Source organism: Stegodyphus dumicola, chromosome 8 (assembly GCF_044657685.1).
Source record: "Stegodyphus dumicola isolate Sdum_Otavi_A_Nest chromosome 8, ASM4465768v1".
In the NCBI taxonomy this organism is placed as follows: domain Eukaryota; kingdom Metazoa; phylum Arthropoda; class Arachnida; order Araneae; family Eresidae; genus Stegodyphus; species Stegodyphus dumicola.
This window is the reverse complement of record NC_140775.1, coordinates 30415754-30434281: the sequence shown is the minus strand read 5'-3', so window position 1 is coordinate 30434281 and position 18528 is coordinate 30415754. Positions and strand designations below refer to the sequence as shown.

The 18528-nt window shown below is 33.5% G+C and overlaps 1 protein-coding gene across 1 annotated transcript in view; it reads right to left on the bottom strand.

Annotated features, from left to right (window-relative positions):
* Positions 1–2090: 2090 nt before the first annotated feature.
* LOC118198391 (esterase E4-like) overlaps positions 2091–18528 on the bottom strand; it is a 105299-nt gene continuing 88861 nt past the window's right edge. The window contains exons 8-10 of the mRNA XM_085821706.1: positions 12046–12202; positions 9660–9789; positions 2091–2733 (exon numbers count right to left, since the gene is read on the bottom strand). Of these exons, the coding sequence (XP_085677832.1) occupies positions 2364–2733; positions 9660–9789; positions 12046–12202 (657 nt within the window). The 3' untranslated portion in view covers positions 2091–2363. The remainder of the gene's footprint in view (positions 2734–9659; positions 9790–12045; positions 12203–18528) is intronic.

The following is an 18528-nucleotide window of genomic DNA, read 5'->3' as shown; positions in this document are numbered from 1 at the left end:
GTACATTAGTGATAATGGGAAGGAAACGATTTTGAATTTTTTGTAATTCCAGGAGATCTTTTTCTGTAGCAGAGGTCCATGCAGGTGAAGCATAAAAACTAAAAATGCTCTGATGATGGAGGTGAAAACATGACTTTTTTCCCCCAAGATCCATATTTGAATGTTTTCCAAAAATGGGAATTAGATTATTGATAACATTATTTGCTTTGTTTCTAATCTTGTTAATATGGTCATTCCATTTTTTAGAATTATAAGTTATACCCAAATACTTGACAGTCTTGACTACAGGAATAGTTTCTTTGAACACGGTAAGCTGACAAGTAGGATTAGTCCGGGAGTTTTTTCCTTCTAATGATAAGTAAATGAGATTTCGTCGCATTAACAGCAATTCTCCACAAGGTGCAACATCTCTCGATATGATCTTGTAATTTTTTAATCGCATGGTTAACATTTGTAGATCTAGCTGCAAGAGCAGTATCATCAGCATAACATCCAAGAACGTAGTGATGGTCATGATTTTCCTTGAGGAAATCGGCGACGTAGAACGAATAAAGTATAGGGACAAGGATAGTTTCTTGGGGGACCCCTGCTGCAATGGGTCTGATGTCTGAATAGTCATTTCCTTGGGTTACGATGAATTTCCTGTTTGAGATGAACGACATCAATAGGATTATAATTTCTCTGTCAGTATTCAATTGAATAAGTTTATATATAAGATCCTCATGCCACACGCGGTCGAAGGCTTTCGCCACGTCCAGCATGAGTAAGGCAACATATCCTCTATTATGAAGAGCTGCACCCTTAAATTCAGATAGTCTAACTAATTGTTTCGTGGTAGACAAAGGTTTTCGAAAACCAAACTGTTTGTTAGGTAAAACAGGCAAATAAGGATGCATTTTGCGATAAATAATTCTTTCAAAAATTTTACTAATTCCGCGAAGTAAACTTATGGTGCGACACCCATCCAGCTTAGTTGTATCTTTACCAGGTTTGTATATTCATACAAAGGTTTCTCAGGGGCAAAAGTAAAAGTATTTTTCGTCGACACTTTTGTAAAGATGTTTCGGACTTCTGTCACGTGTAGCAGATCGTTTAGTAGCATGTTAAACTTTGTGCGCTGTTTTAATAATTCCACGAGTCTGCACAGAAATTTCATGAGAAGTTGACGGCACAATATCATTTGAACAATGATTTACAACATTATTAGAAGTACCATTAAGTATCTTCATGAATGCTTTAAAGCATGTTGATTTCATGTGCTTGTGGACGATTTAATGTGCCTTGAGTGAGTCAAGTTTGCTCCAGCCCACTGTAAGCGTCCTCAATGTATTTTCAGAGTTGATCCATGATCCAAGTGGAAGTTTTACCAGAATCAACGAAAAGGAGAAAGAAATCCACGCCCCGTAATGCAGAGGATCTACAATGTTATCAGGTCAGTCGAAAATACTGCGACAAAACGGCACTTGATTTTGGCATATCCATGACGATGGAGACCCACGAGAACGGAGAAGTGGTGACGAAGGAGAAGGGGGTAACCATGAGTTAATGTGAAGAACCACGAGCAACTTCCTGGAGCACAGACCTCCTTCTTCTTCTTGACATAGAATTTCTAATTTTAAGAAGTAATGATTGCAACTTCTAGAAAATGCTTCGTAACGTTTCAGGTAAAAATATGCTTCTAGAGTATCCTGCAAAGTTTATTTTTTAAATCGCTTGTACAAATATAATTTATTGTGGAGTAACATGATGCTTATGAGAGTGCGAAAATAATTTATTGTACCTTTTTGACTGTTATACTTCAAAATTTAATCTAAATGTAGACTAAAAAAAGAAAATTTTACAATTAAGGATATTTAGATTTCTTTTTAAAAAATCAGCGTGTTTAGTCTACATTAGCATGCTGATATCTCTGAAGAAAGGTATTCTGTGATAATAATTCTGTGAGTAAATGTAGTACTATTTGTGAAGGCAATTATGGGTTTTGTTTTGTCTTGTAAACATATATATGCAATATTCATTTTCATAAAATATATACTGAAAAGCATTTGAATTGTACGCACTATGTAACAAAAAAAAAAAAAAAAAAAAAAGCCATTTGCATTATATTTTATTTTCTAAAACAGTATAAATCGTTTTTACAATGATCTAAGATGATGTTTTAACAATCTATTATTTCCATTCTACATATATGAACAGCTTTAGACAAGATAAAATGTCTTATGATTGAATTTTAATATTTAAGTAAGGTCCAAGTGAGTACTGAGGCATGGGCAGTTATTGGACGTTTATTTACTTCAGTTCATTCATTTCAGTACGTATAAAGAGGGAGAACACCAATCCTGCCTTGTGTCTTCGATTTTCTTCTAGTAAAGTGTAGAACCTGATAATCTTGACTGATTTTCCGTATTAGCTTTGAAACTTTGACTCTTCTTTTGATTGTAGAGGACCACAAGTAATACAACTACAACCACCAATAAGGCAATAGATACAGAAACCATAGCCCAAGCTAAGGTTCTGTAAAGACTTTCTGTTCTTTTGTCTTGTATAAGTGGGCTATTCGTAGGTGATGTCATACCAGCTAAAGCGGGAAGATGTCTTGTCCACATGTCTACAGCTCTCTGCTTATAGAATGCCTCTGGTCGTAAATCTCTTTCTATTCTGTAATAGGCTTGAGTTTCTGGTTTGTAGGGCTCCCAACGAGGGTATTCGTAGTTAATATACTGTGGAGCTTCCCTGGAAAATAGAATATTACATTTAATACATTTATTTTTTAAAATATACTTTTAGCTTCCTGCTTACAAATCATTTAACATTTAAGATGAAAATATTTCGCTTGAAGCTGTGTCTCTCGTAGGTTTTTTCCAAATAACTGGTTTTCGTGTAAGTCAACTAATCATATATCTCGAAAGTTAAATTTCCGAAATATGTTTTATTCGGCGCGCTATTGCGGGTTACTGGTCTCTGAATTTTGAAAAATATAGTCATCAGATTCCTCGAAAAGATGAGATGAAATGATTATTTTTTGTAGTATACCGTTTCCTTTATACTGCGAAAAATGACTGTGAAATTATAAACTGCAGTTTCTTAGATAATAGATTGCTAGCAGTATATAAGACATTTTAATGGAACACTTACATAACTTTTATCCTTTAATGTGAAGGCAATGCATGCGACTAAATAAAAATGTTCTTACTTAGTAGCCAGATGCAGGTATAGGTAGAAGTATAGGGGGCACCAATTACTTATCAAACGATGAAGCAGGCATTTTTTCCCATGTACTAACTACAATGGCAGACATTTGCGAAGGACGGATCACAAACGGCTTTATAGTGCATAAAAGATTAAGTGGGCTTGGATGCGAAGTAAAATAAAACAATACCAGAGTTACCAGAATATTGGGCCATAATAACAAAGATAATTTATTATGCTTTGGAATCCAGAAGGCTTTGAAAAGTGTTCAAGGGACGAAATGGTTATTTTGTGCTTAATACGTAAGAGAGAAACAAATGCAATCACCTTCCGCAGGCAATCTGGCGTAAGGGAATATAGCCACCATGGACGGCAATGCGAGATTCCACACGTAGTGTCAAGCTTTGCACAATATTATCCAGCAGCCATTCCTCTGTCAGTGCACCGATGAAGGTGTTCTTGTTTATTGGACGTCATTTGTCGATCACCAAAACTCCTCCCCAAAGCATTTCCAGCGGGATTCAGATCTAAAGAACGTGCTGGCCACACAGAGTGTTGAATATCCTCGCTCTCTAGACACCCTGGACAGCGACTGTTTGATGATATGTTGCGTTGTTGTCCATGAAAACAAATTTAGTACTAACAGTACCATAGAACATGCGAACATGAGACAGCAGAACATCATTAATGTGTCGTTGGCCAGTCATAGTCCCAGTTGGAAGCACATAAGGCGACGTACGGCCGTTGATCATGATTCCAGCCCATACCATGCTACTACATGTAGAATATTGGTCCCTTTCCTGCATATTTGCCGGACTGTATGCTGTACCACTCTCACGCCACTTCAGTTTCCGTTCACAATCAGACGAGAGACTGAACCTATTTTTATTTGAGAATAGTACACAAGCTCAGTCTTCTTTCCTCAAATTGCGATGCTGACGAAACCATTGCAAAAGGCCGGAACGGTGACGTCTAGGCAGTGGAATGAACGCAACTGGATGACGGGCGTATAGTCATTCTTGATGCAAATGTCTGGCTACAGTTTTCTAGAAGATTTGCTTGCCAGTAGTAGCAAGTAACTGATTTTCTACTTTAGTAGTTGTGTTGTACCGGTTCCTTTTTGTCGATAGCACTGTGTACCTTCCTTCTGCAGCCGTAGTGCAGCGAACACGACTTCCTCCGTCACGTTTGGTACACATTCCATTTGTTTGAAATGATTTCCAAAGCTTTGAAATAACACTGTGCTGATATCGAACACATTAGCAACATGTGTTATTTTTCGCTCTTCTTCAATCTTGCCAATAATACGGCCATGCATAAAATCCTCTAATTGATGTCGGGAAGACATGTCGAAAATTGCAAATTCGTCATTTGATTCTTTCCCATTAAATTATGCTTTTGATCACCAACGATCAATACACATATCTTGTCTATCACGTGACGAACAACTGCGGCAATTCAGAATTTGCATACGCACAACATGTTTTACTGTATCTCGCACTTACACTAATTTTCACATTTTCCTGCCTTCCATTTTGTGGCTGCTATCACTGCAAATGTCATCAGTCCTTAGCAATTACCCACCACTGTATTTAGAAACATGAGCATCTTATAGAATCCCAGATGATCTCTAGGGTCCGCAAGAGATAAACGCTTGATCCATTTCTTACCGCGGGTCCTGCCACCGAACCAGCGGCTTGCTATAATTGTATTACCTCGTTATTACTTAGTAGATAGAGGTTCGTGCCAATAATTTAGAAATTTATATTTTTAATGTTAACACAGCTTATTTTAACTTACAACACTGATACTTTTGCTCTAAACCAAGTAACGCTTTTCATTATGTGCAAGTATATGTAATATGATATATGACTATTTGTGGGTACTTGTCTTCTGCAGAGGCCTTGGCGAAGAATTGCATTTGAAGCATTTCTGAATTGGCAAGAAACAATTATTTATAGGTCTGCGTATGGGTAAGAAACAAACGGTTAACGATCTAACTGGTCTTTTGTAATTGAACTCTGTTAATATAACCGTTTTTCATTCTGAAACACTTACTGTGCTTTCTAATTTTAATCTTCGATTAAGAAAAAAACAGTATAGTTCCTTGATGATTATAATTGATGCTGAGGCATTATCCGCAGCCATTGCTGAACTGTCGCCTCTAGAAAGAGACTGTAAAAAATGAATTCTCTGGTATGTTTAGATTTTTTTAATAAACTTCTAACAAAATTGTATTAAGTAAAATAATAAATAAAACTTTACAGCATGTTTACATATGCCATATTTAATAAATTGTTTGCATAAATGTATTAAATTTGATAATTAATGTATATATTGAATAAAGTTTGATGAATTACATTATTAGTTTTAATAAATTGCTGAAGAAATTGTGTCAAATATTATAATAAATACAAATTTATGTAAAATTATATTGCCGTATTTGTTTTTCTAATTAATTCTATCTCTATATTAAATAACTTTGTAGGGTTTAGATTTATTTTAACTAACATTTATTTTAAGTTTAAACTATCTTTCCTGTCAAGCCTTACTTTCCCCTGGAACTGCCAATGCCAGAATATGTAAATTTGAGTAGAACGCGCAAGGATTCAAATTATCAGCGGAAGTATTATGATTTAAATAGGAAGGAAACGAGTTCGGTGTGATATGCTTACTTCACGAGCGCGGAGGTAGTTAGCGAGAAATTGAAGAACCCCGCGTTTCGGCCTATGTGCTTGGCGGGAAGTAGTGTTAATCGTTCAAGCGAGCTTCAAGTCTGCTGAATTAGCAGCGGTGTTGTAAAACGCGGTGAGTTAGTTATTTTAGAGAGCCTCGTAGTTAGAGTCTTGTCTTTAGTTTCTTTTCAGGTTATTATTTTTATTTGACTGCCGAGTTGGCACAGTCTGCGAGCGTCAAGAGCACGCAATTGTAATTTATTACGTTGAATAAAAAGGGACTTAAACCCGTCACAAGACTCTATCTTTTATACAGTTTTCACAGTCACCCCTTGGTTGCGTGCAAGTTGAAGGCACGCAACGTTACAACTTGTATTGCATAGTTGTCGTTTTATTGCTTATCGTTGACAATTTCATTTTCGAGTATGCTTACAAAATTTGGCAACAAATCGTACTTTTTAACAACGTAAGCCCAAAATACGCCATCGCCATTTTTTGTGGCCAAGGCTGTAAAGAAGAGAAGTACCTGTTTGTGTTGTATACTTTAAGTTGATTTTAAGAAAACCTAATGACACATATTAATTGAAAGTTCCAGAACTGTAAATTGTTTGTTTCGTGAAAATAAATTTTATTGAGCTCTCATCGGCTCTGTGTGCATTCAATGCATTACGAGCCCATACGCACGCAATGAAATTATAGCTATCATACATTTATATTTTTGATAGATTTTGATTTTTATATAGGACACATATATTGTTTTACGATATTATTAGAGATTATGATTTGCAGAAAACTGGGTGGAAATTGAGAAAAGTGTTTTTTCATTCAATAAACTTTTCATTATTTTTTATTATTATTAGAGTATTATTAGAGATTATTATTAAGTTGGAGATTCAGAAAAAATTATGAAATATAGTGTTACATTGATACAATAATACATATGTTAGAGGTGCCCTATACGAAAATGTGCATACACATGCATCAGTATAAAAACATATTTTTTATTGAATTTCCGGGGCGGGTTTGAGGAAAATGCCCAATCTGTCCTGCGCACACTTTATGTTTCCAATAAAAATTGAGAATTATTGGACTAAAGAAACAAAGTTTTAAATCAAGAAGATTTATTTTTAATATGGAATAATATGAAGAAAAAAGTTTCACAGTTATAGCTTCAAAGTTTATAAGTATTTATTTTAACCCTTTATACCTTTATATCTGTTACATAGGAGGTATGGTGACTGCAATCCTCAGGTAACTTTTCTTTTAACGATTTATTTCCCTCAAAAAACTAATCCATTAATTAGCTGTGAGCGTCTAAATAAATTATTTAAATCAGTTATTTAAAGTACTTTCTTCTTTCTGAATAGAACAATAATAACAGCGAGAGTTAGACATATGAATTGATACTGTATATCAAGTATAGAAGGTATTGAGCAAGACAATTGAATTTTCACTGAACCTCAAATCCTTTAATTAAAGAATATATTGCAAAAACATTTGGTTGAACTGTTTGTGACAGACATTCTTTAAGTGTTTTGGTCATCTACATCGAGCTGCAATTCCTTCGTTGTGGAACAAATGGTACTGGGAAATCATTCTTCCTAGATGAGAAAGGCACTGTTCCTCTTTCAAAGTCAACACTTCAGTGGCACCGCAATTCCATGAAACATTTCATTAAATTAGAACTTAAAAATAATATCAAAAGCCTGGCGAGGAAAATGAATCCAAGAGGTGTCTCATTAATTTAGATTTGTTGATTACAGATCTTCCTCATAATTCTTATAGTCTCTCTTTCATCTTCTGACCGAATATAATCGATTTATTCACCATTAGACGCAAGAACTCATTTAATTTTTAATTGTGAATATTTATGACTGATGGAAATATCGGCATGTGTTCTGTACTTATCGGTTTGGTTTTTATTGATAAAAAATATTCAGAAGCTAATAGCGATAATCGCGTCATACTTAGAAATGCTTAAGAAAATTTGCCTTGCTAAAATTATTTTTCTAATGAAGGTTCTAAAAAAATGGCAAGTATTAAGGATACACATGAACAAAATATAGAAACTTAGAATTATCAAATATCTGGGATTAGTCCGAATAATCCAAGATATATAATTATATCCGAAACTATATATTGGATTAAAAAAATATCCGGTATTTTTAATTGAGAAGGATTGTGTGTCTAGTTTATTAGTTGGCGATAAATATCTAGTTAGCACACTTCTTTCTGAACTCTTACTACACAACGCATACGAAGTAAGATATTCAAGACCGTTGTATCGTAGTACCTTCTTGTCTGTACAAGCGATTTTTATGCGAATGAAGAGAAAACTACTAAGACTCATTTTAAGGATTCTTTGGTTCAAGCTGTCTGTTTTTATTTTAAAATTTATATATGAGAAAAGGAAAAATAACCACACTACGTTATCTTCACAATAGGGATGCTGTAAAAGTTACGCAGTCTACTTTCGAGTATCTTAGTTATTTTGTTGCCCTTACTGCATGAGTTCTTCGTACTAGTTTTTATCTTTCGGGGAAGTAAGTACATATAAGTCACATGTTGTCGGCATTTTAGTCGCTGTCCTGAATTGTATACTGTCCTGAATATCAGCATGCACAGGGAGGGGGGTTACTGGAGCCAAATAATTATATCAATACAATTTTATTTAATTATTTAATTTTTAGGGGGATCACAAGTAATTACGGAATACACCAATAGCATCAATACCAAGAACATTTTTACTGGATTCCGAGGAGAGGCGTATAAACCATCTTTCCCCCACCGCGAATTCTTTTCATTCTGGGCATTATTTCTGAAATATATCCTATCTAATATATTTTATATAACTCTTCAGTGTTCTAATCCATTGCCAATAGATCTAATACTTTCTTATTCCCACAAAATAATAACAGAAGCAATATGATCGAAGCATATTTAATTCATACTTTGTATTGAATGCAGCAGATGTGTCGAGCAAAATAATTCAGTTACAGTTGAACTCAAAAATCCTTTAATTAAAGCGTATTTTCTATTAATGTTGATCTTAGTAACAATAGTAAACCTAAATTTAGATTACCTAAGCAGTGAATATCGTCTTCATTTTATTTCAAAATTTCATCAATAAAAAGAAGTTAAAAATGATCATGAAATAATTCCCTATCAAAGATTCATAAGGTTACAAATATGCCAACGGAATAACGAACCACTAAAAAACATAAATTCAGTTTGGCAGTGGTCAATTTCTAACATACATTTACTTTAGATAAGAATAAAGTTCCAGAAGGAGACATAAGACATTTTACAATAAAACACCATTTGTTCTCTGTTGAATTCTGTAGCGAAAAAATTCTGTATTTAATAGTTTTTGGACATTGAATCCTTAACGTTGAACCTGGACATTGAAGTGTAATTGTTTTCACAATATAATGTGTCACTAGTTTTAAATATTACAAGTATTATTGACGGAAATATTCATGTAAAATATTTTACAGAATTTCAACTATTGAGGACTGAAGAAGAAAATACGGTCTTGAGTACTTTTTAAGCGAATAGCATTGAAGATGAGCACAGATTCCAAATAGCTACTGTAACCGACAATTTCTGAAGCGACAATTGATGCGAACAGTTATTTTGCATCGCCAAAATCATTTAGCAATTAAAACTTTAGAAGTATTTGGTGCAGCCAGCAGCGAACTCGAAAGAAACGGAGCTGTAAGTATAGATTACTAATATCAGTAATATTTATAAATCACCTTACTAGTCTGAAAGCTAGTATAATGATGTACGTACCCAAATTTTGCGAAATCTGTCCAAAGAGATACCACCCGGCCACTGACTAGGTTATCAAGTAAGGAAGGAGTGCGAAGACCTTCCACATCCAGGCTGAAGAGGTATAGAAGCTCGTCTCCGTGCGACACGCCTGGAAGATATCAGGAACGCAAAGTGAGAGTTAGATCTTTGAGAATGATAACGGCAAAGCTACAGTTAACACTGATCTGTCTTAAGAAAATGCATTGTCACACATCATAAATAAGCATAGCTGAGTCACCATCATTTGTATTCTCAAAAAGTCAAGACGTCATTGTATACAGTAAAATTTTTTTCTCGAATTCCGGAAAGAGGCAGATTAGCAGAACTTCTTTCTTATGCTGCGATTGGAGCCAAGAAAGAAATGTGCAAAGTTGAAATACGTTTAAATAAGATTTAAGCTGGACTACTTAAAAATGATACGAAATAATATTTCTTTGCAGTAGCACACGAAAATAAACAAGTAAATGAGCTATTAACCTCTGATGAAGAGTACTCTACATTTATTCACTTACGTTTTTTAAACATTCATAATTTTTCTTGGTATGAATTTCAGTAATTCATATCCATTTGAAATAATAATAAAAAATTATACAATTTTTATTAAAATATATTTAGTACTTTTAATATATAAATTAAAAAATTTGTAACCATTTTCCTTTTTAATAAGAATTTTATTTCGTTTGTTGGTTCTTTCTGGAGAACAGTCTGACATTCGCAGTTATCAATGCCATTTTTGTATTCTTCTTCAAATTCTTAATTAAATACGAATTACAGTACTGAAAACGGCAGCTGTGTCTCCAAAACTAGGTTGCAAATTAATTAAACGCTTTCTACTTCTTCTTCACTAGTTTTTCCTATATAATTTGTCTACATTTAAGAGTGATATTATTGGACGATGTGAAGAGCACTGTAGGTATTTCTTACAGTTTCAGACAGTACGTTTTGCCAAGCCTTTCGTCATTCGCAATTTGTGTAATTTATATTTCATCAACTTTCTTTCCAGTAGTTCTTTATCAGCATTTTGAGTACATTAATCGTACGAATAATTTAATGTAATATTTATTTATGATTTTGATTATACTTGGATGTAATGGATATAGCTAGCTTGCACAATAAGCAGAGTAAAAAATGATTTTTTACATTAAAAAGAAACTGAGTGTCAGGATTTGTTTGGAAGCAAAAGGATGTTCGCGAATTCACAATAATTAATGATAGTAATATTTTTGAGTCGTCAACATTAGCACCTAATAAAATAGTCAATCGAGATTTATTTTGCTTTATTTCCTTACAAATATCATAATTCCCTTAAAGTATTTTGGATAGAAGTAAAATATAAAATTAGCTCCGCTGCATTTTCATTACACGTAAATGTTCTTTCAATTCACAGCTTTTTATTAATTAAGTTAGCAAATTTGCAAGAGATAACTACTTCCGTATTCATAATTTCAGATTTGCTACTCAATGGATTTTCCATTATATCATGCCTCTTCTTAAATTTATGAAATTACACTGAAGTAAATAGAGCATTATTTTTGCACTCAACTTAGCTAATTTCGTTTGCTTTGCCCTGATTGTCGACTGACTGATTAGTAAATGGCACTCTTTTCAATTTAAGTGTTTAAGGAAGCAAATATATGAATATGGATTTTGTTCATAAACCTCTACCTTTATATAAATATTTTGGATGGGTGTATTTCCTGTAAGTAGTCAACTGTACAAAATTCACATTAACTTGGATTCATTGTTGCATTTTAATCACTAAATTAAAATTTTAAAATAGTACATAGCGTCAAACGTTTTTGCTATATTTCATATAAATGAATTACATTTGATTGATTGATTGATTGATATATGATCTGTTTTAATCTGTCTGTAATGGCAGCTTATATCAGATTATTTGAATTAATCTATTACGAATATTATTCTCAAATTACTTTCAACTATACTCTACAGAACATATTTCAGCGATTGATGCTGACAAATATTCTGTTTTATTCAATGATGGTGATAAGTTAGATGCGGTTATATTTGTAATGTTGCTTAAGTTTTGATAAATAGCTACTGCAGCGGTTCTGATTCATGAACGCTTAAAAAGCGATACAATTAAAATTTGAACCTATTAATGCTATCTTCATTAGTAACCAAAATTACAGAACGCAATAAAATGTTAAATTTTTGAAGAACAATATCCGGGAGATAGTCTTGATTTGAATGGTGATTATTCATCCCTTACATTAGAAAATTAATTAACACAAACATAGTAAGTAGGATACAATAACACGCTGAAAAATAGATATTTGACTTCTAAATTAAAGTATAGTAAGAGTTAAAAAAAAAAAAAAACTCGTTATTTTAATATTCTTACCTGGATCAAAATACGCAATGGGAGTGCCATATTGAATTTCAACCATACTGTTTTCCCCTCTGTATTCGAAAGTATACATATAAACCTGAGCCCCAGTGGCAGCATAGGAATGCACTGTGATGTCATTGCAGGCGACAAACATGGCATCTGTGGACATCTATAAGAGTATATATTAAGCATTTTAAAGTATTGCTAACAATCATTTGAAATTGCTAAAGAGTTTTGCTTATTTCTGGCTTTATAATTTCTCTCCCTTTCCATTACGCCTTTTAGAACCCATACCCGGGAAACACAGACATTTAATTAGGTAAAGTATTTATATACGGAAGACGTTTGACAGATGCATCTTAAGAGTAGTGATTACTAAGAAGTAGTGTTGGCTTGGGCTGGTACAGTTCACCTACGCGAAAAGGGGGGAAGACGACTGATCTAACTGCGATCCGAAATTTATCACCTCGTAAAACGAACTGAGCAAAAAAATGTTTCTTTTCTCCCTCAGACGCTGAACACTGGTAGTTCTGTCCAGGATTCGAATCCCGGTGAACAAGGAGGCTGCAAGAGCGTTTTCGTGGTTTTCCGCATGTATAACACCTGTACGACCCAGTTTTCTTTAGAAATTCCTCCTCGAAGGCATCCCTTCTCTTAGGCAGAAGCTCTAGAATACTTTGCCATAATCAAATAAACCAAAACGCCTCCTCCTCAAACACCACAGGGATCTTCACGCTGCCCGATGAAGACATCTAACAAAGTTTTTTTTCTTACAGACAGCTGAAAGGTTATTATTTAGTTTTTCTTTTCAAAGCCAGATAGCAGCCAAAGTGCATAAAACAGAAAAAGAGAGATGGATAACTACAATTATCAAACACAAGAACTGTTAAAATGATTTATCTGTTACCTGATAGTCGGATGACTACCATAAGAAATTTAATGTAAATATGTACAAAGATATTATTTCTTTTCCCTTTCAATTGTTATGTATACTTCCTTTCTACTATTTTATAAATTTATGCTGACAAATATTCTTGCTTTTAGTATAAAAAAAATGTAGCTTTTTAGTTTCAAAGACGTTCTGTATCCCGATTACGTGAAGACTTTTATCTTTTATAATATATATTTTTCCTTTTCCTCAACTTTAAGCCAGTACTACTTTCACGTTTTAAGATTTTACAGAACCCATACCCTTTCCTATGGTACCTATTTACTTCCCTTTCCTACGGTAATAATTTTTACAACCGCACCCACGGTTGAAAACCCCGCGCACAAAGTTTAACAGGATAGGATTTTTGAACACATTTTTAAATACTTAGTTCTGCTATTGGACGCTTTGAATCTTATTGCACGCTTTTTCCAAGAACTACCTTTTTCTGCTTCTCCAGAGCAATTACGAATTTTACAAGAAATACAGTTTGTTCATCTGAAGAATTAAGTAGATTTTCGTTTGAAGGTCGTCATATGATTTCAGTTAAGTTTGCGTTTTTTAAATTTTGTTCCTAATAGGTTTTCAGGTTTTTGTCGAAGTAAGCTGAGATTTGATTTTATTATTTAAAGCAATCTCTGAAAAGTTTTTTTGTTTTCTTGGAATTAAAAATTCAATTAAGCATAATCGGGGACCGCCCATTTTAAAGTATTGTTTAAATGATTAATTGGTTTAAAGTATATTTGTATTGCGCTCTATAATTATATTTGAATTTGTATTTCGGATTTGTATATAATATTTTTAGACCAATTTGAATTTTTTAAAATGGTCATTTTACATATGTTAAAGTTTTATGATTTTCTTTGTGTGTGTAGTCAATTTGAAACAATGATATGTTTTAATCTTTTTCCAAGTGCTTCGAAGGCGTGTCTGGAAAATCTTGGCACATTTGAGATTCATTTTTTTCGGTTTTATATGAATTTAATGTAATGAAATTTTGTTTCTTTTTTCGGTTTTTGACCTAAAATGAACTAAGAGAACGAAACACGTTTTCGAAGCATATTAATCAACCTTTATTAAGCTTTAATTCATTTTCCCATGTTGAGTTCTGGAGGTTCAGTAAAAGGAGATTAATTTTTATATTTTTATTTCTTGTATGTTTTTTCCTTTTGCATTCTTAGTTTTCGAGTTTGTACTGCTATGATCCTTTTTTAAATTTTGAATTTTTAGATATTGTGTTAAACCTCTTACGCAATGATGCAATTATAATTATTGTTGAGGACCTGCCTTGCTTTGACTCCAATTTACACTTAATTTTAGATGCTGTAAGTTTATTTTTTTGCAATCCTGCAGCTAATTGCAATCCGCAGGACGTTTCTAATACATACATACGTTTGGTTATGCGACCGATTGGAAAACAAGGGATTTCCACAACTAGACCTTGTAGCAATCCTATATACAAAATTTCAACTTTTTACGGCTAATCGTTTTGGAGTTACGCGGAAAACATACGTACTCACAGGCGTCACGAAAAAAATCCCTTTTAAATGAATTTTACAATCTATTTTGTAAAAAAGAATCCTTTACTGTATCTGTGCGTACAAAAGTCACGCAAAAAAATCGTCCAAATGGATTCAGGAACGGTAAAAATGGATATTTCCGTTGAAATATGTTACCTAAAATTTTTGGCGATCACAGTACATCTTTTACTTCGCACAAGGAAGTAAAAATGACATGCAAAACGTCTGACTCCTGTGAGACAAGAATTGAATGAAATATTTAATTTCAAAATTTCCTATTTTCGACATCATTCTCAGTTTGAATTGAAGGTTCGATTAATAAACATATTAGAACAATTTGATATTTTCCCTTCGCTTTAAATGCCACTCGCCTGTCTGTGTTCTGGGCACTGTATTTTTTCCTGAACGTTTTCGGAATAAAGAGACAATTTCATTAGTTTAATTTTCGAAAATTCATTCTCAATTTTGATTATTGAGTTCTCTTTATTTATTTATTTATTTATTTTTTACGTTTTCATTTTATTTCATTGTTTCTCTTACTTACATTTTTATTATTATTTTTTACTTGTAGTTTTGTTGTTATTTTACTTTTATTGTTATTTTTTAATAATTTTTCCCTCCCCTTTCCTATGCTATTTTACATTTGTTTATTTATTTTGTTAGAGCTATAACTTACTTGTGTAAGTTATAGCTCTAACAAAATAAATAAAACAAAATAAATACTAACAAAATAAATAATACTTGTGTGTGGTATACTTTGTGAAACACGAAGAGTTGAAATTAGAACTGAACTGAACTGAGCTATTATTGCCGATAATGAATGTCAGCAGTGGGATGTCTCCGACTCCGTAAAATAGTGTCCGATGGAGGCATGACGTAATAGCAGTCTGGGACGTGGGGCCCCACATGGGGGGGGGTTAGAGGAAAGGGGAAAAGAGGTGGCAAGCAGTCACAAAGCCAGAGAAAAGAAACTTTAAGCGAAAAGGGCAAGGAAATTAAAACTAACCACACACACACACACAAAAAAAAAAAAAAAAAAAAAAAAAAAAAAAAAAAAAGGCCATTAAGTGATCCTTTTTTGGGATTTACTACTGGGTAAGGTTCCTTAATTTATAATTTTTTAAAAATGGTATGACGAAAGAATTTTCCCGTAAATAATTTAAAAGTTTTGAAGCATTAGTAATACGTTATTAATATTCTCATGCGGTTTTATTTCTTTAGAATTTTAGTCTAAAAGTCATAGAAAATATTTACTAAACTAGAGCTATTTTTAATTCTTGGAGTTGACAATCTGACAATACTGAAGCCTGGTAATGTTTTCTAGAACAATTCTATAAGAGTTCGTGAACACTATCTCTTGGCTAAATGCATATATATATATATATATATATATATATATGTATGTACAGTGGTGGCCAAAATTGTGGACACTTTTGGAAATTTTTTATGTTTTTGATTTTTGTATGCTTATAGAAAATGTTACGTTTCGCAAAATGCAAACTTGTATATATCATTTTAAAGAGAATTTATTACTGAATTCAATAAAAACACAAAATTCAATTAATTGCAATACAAAAAAGTTATATATACTTTAATATAAATAAAATACACAGTTATGAAGTGGTTTGTAATGTCTAGCTTTCCTGGCCAATCATTGTTCTTGTTCTGAGAACCAATCAAATGTTAGTAACTTCCAATAGAAGCTGACATCATGTTTACACTTGAAACAATTCATTATTTTATTTTGTTCTGTAGAAGGAGGACCTGTTTCTTATACACTGCAGTTACAAGTAGGAATTTTTGTAAAAATTTTTAATATTTAGTCAAGAAGCAATGACATCAAATAAAAGAGTAGATTGGACACCTAGAAAGAGATGTAATATTATTGTGTTACGAGAAAGTGGTCTTTCCTATGCTGAAATTGCAAGACAGGTGGGTGGTTCAGTGACTACATCTGGAGTCCGAAAGTTTTGTTTACGATATCAGGAGACAAATTCAATAAAAAACAAAGAAGAAAAAGGCCGAAAAAAGTGCACCACATCTGTTAATGACTCTCCAAGATAGAAAAATGTCATCAGCGGCCATCAGAAGTGATCTGAATGATGCTAGTGTTTCTGTCAGTTCAAGAACAATCAGGAGAAGATTAACAGATGTTGGACTGAGATGTGGAATTCCACGAAAAAAGCCTTATCTTAATTTTCAGCAACGAAAAAAAAAAAAAAAAAAAAGACTACAGTGGGCAAAGGAACACATTAATTGTACAGATGATCAGTACTGATAACTCACTGCAATCATCACTATCTAATGTATATCGATAACTATTATCGTTGAACTTTTTTTTTTATCAGTAGTCACAAGTTATATGGAGTGATGAAACTAAGATATCGTTATTCGGTAGTGATGGGCGAAAATATGTAAGACGTAGAATAGGAGAAGAGCTACATCCTGACTGCATTCAAGCAATTGTGAAGAACCCAGTTAGCGTTATGATTTGGTCATGCATGTCAGCAGATGGTACTGGTCACCTTCATGTCATCGATGGGACACTGAATGCATTGGCACTATTCTAGAACGAAAACTTCTACCTTCCATCAGAGATCTCTTTCCCAATAATGCTTCGTTTATTTTTCAGCAGGATTCTGCTCCTTGCCACACGGCCAAAATATCGAAAGAGTGGTTTCGTACAAAGAGCATTAAATTGTTGTCATGGCCAGAAAACAGTCCTGACCTCAATCCTATCGAAATGTTTTGGCACCGTTTGAAAACTCTTGTCCGAATGAGGCGCCCATCAAATAAAAGGGAACTAATTGAGGCTATAATTGTTTCCTAGCATCATGTAATAACGAAAGAAGAGCTTAAAATTCTTGTCAGCTCAATGAAACGTCGATGTGAAGCTGTAATCAAAAATAAAGGGTACCCTACTAAGTACTGATAACTCACTGCAATCATCACTATCTAATGTATATCGATAACTATTATCGTTGAACTTTTTTTTTTTTTGTATTGCAAATAATTGAATTTTGTGTTTTGTATTGAATTCAGTAATAAATTCGCTTTAAAATGATATATACAAGTTTGCATTTTGTGAAACGTAACGCTTTCTATAAGCATACAAAGTTCAAAAACATAAAAATTTCCAAAAGTGTCCACAATTTTGGCCACCACTGTATATATATATATCAAATTTTGTATGATCTTAAATTCATTTAGTTCCAAATTAAGTTATTCTACTATTTACGAAATGACCGCTGTTCTAGATATTATAAATTTTAATTAAAATGATTTGTGCAAAGGTGTCTGCTAATTCAAACTGAATTACCCAGGGCGGGCGGCGAGGACTCTTCTTCGCTTAGTGCCCCACGGGTTCCCCCCTTCTACTTGCTTTAATTGCTTAAAGTAGAGTGCAATGAAGGAAACCACTGGCGGTACATTTCTTAAGAGCCACCGCTAGCTCAATAAATAAAGGTGATTTAAGTAATAAAATTTTAATTCGCATGTCAAAGATCTCTTTGTGCACAACATTTCTGGTGTAGATCTTTCCGTCATTTTTAAGCTCGCCTTGCAGAGGACCATCCATTATTTTTAATTTTACGTCCGTTCTTTAACGAACTCTTGAACAGGCAACATAAAGTTGACTGTGTCCAAATGCAGGCTCAGGTAAAAAAAATGCCAACACGCTTAAGCGTTTGGCCCTGAGACTTATTGATGGTCATAGCAAAGGCAAGTTTTACAGGAAACTGTCTACGTATCAATTGAAACGGCAACCCTGTGCCGTGGCAACTTCATCCCATTGGCTAGTACAGTTACCCAAGCAACCAATAAACTATCGGCGACAAACAGACACTTAAGTCGCATATATATATATATATATATATGGGGTGAAGTAACATCTTCTCCTTCTAAACGGCTGGCTCCCGGGCTTAGCGAAGCACACCGTTGGATTCTGCAGGTCCGTGGCACGCCATTTTGACCATTCGCGTCTTCTTGGGACTTTAATTAGCCGAGATATTAATTAAAAACTAATTTTCCCTATGTTTTCCACTTTCT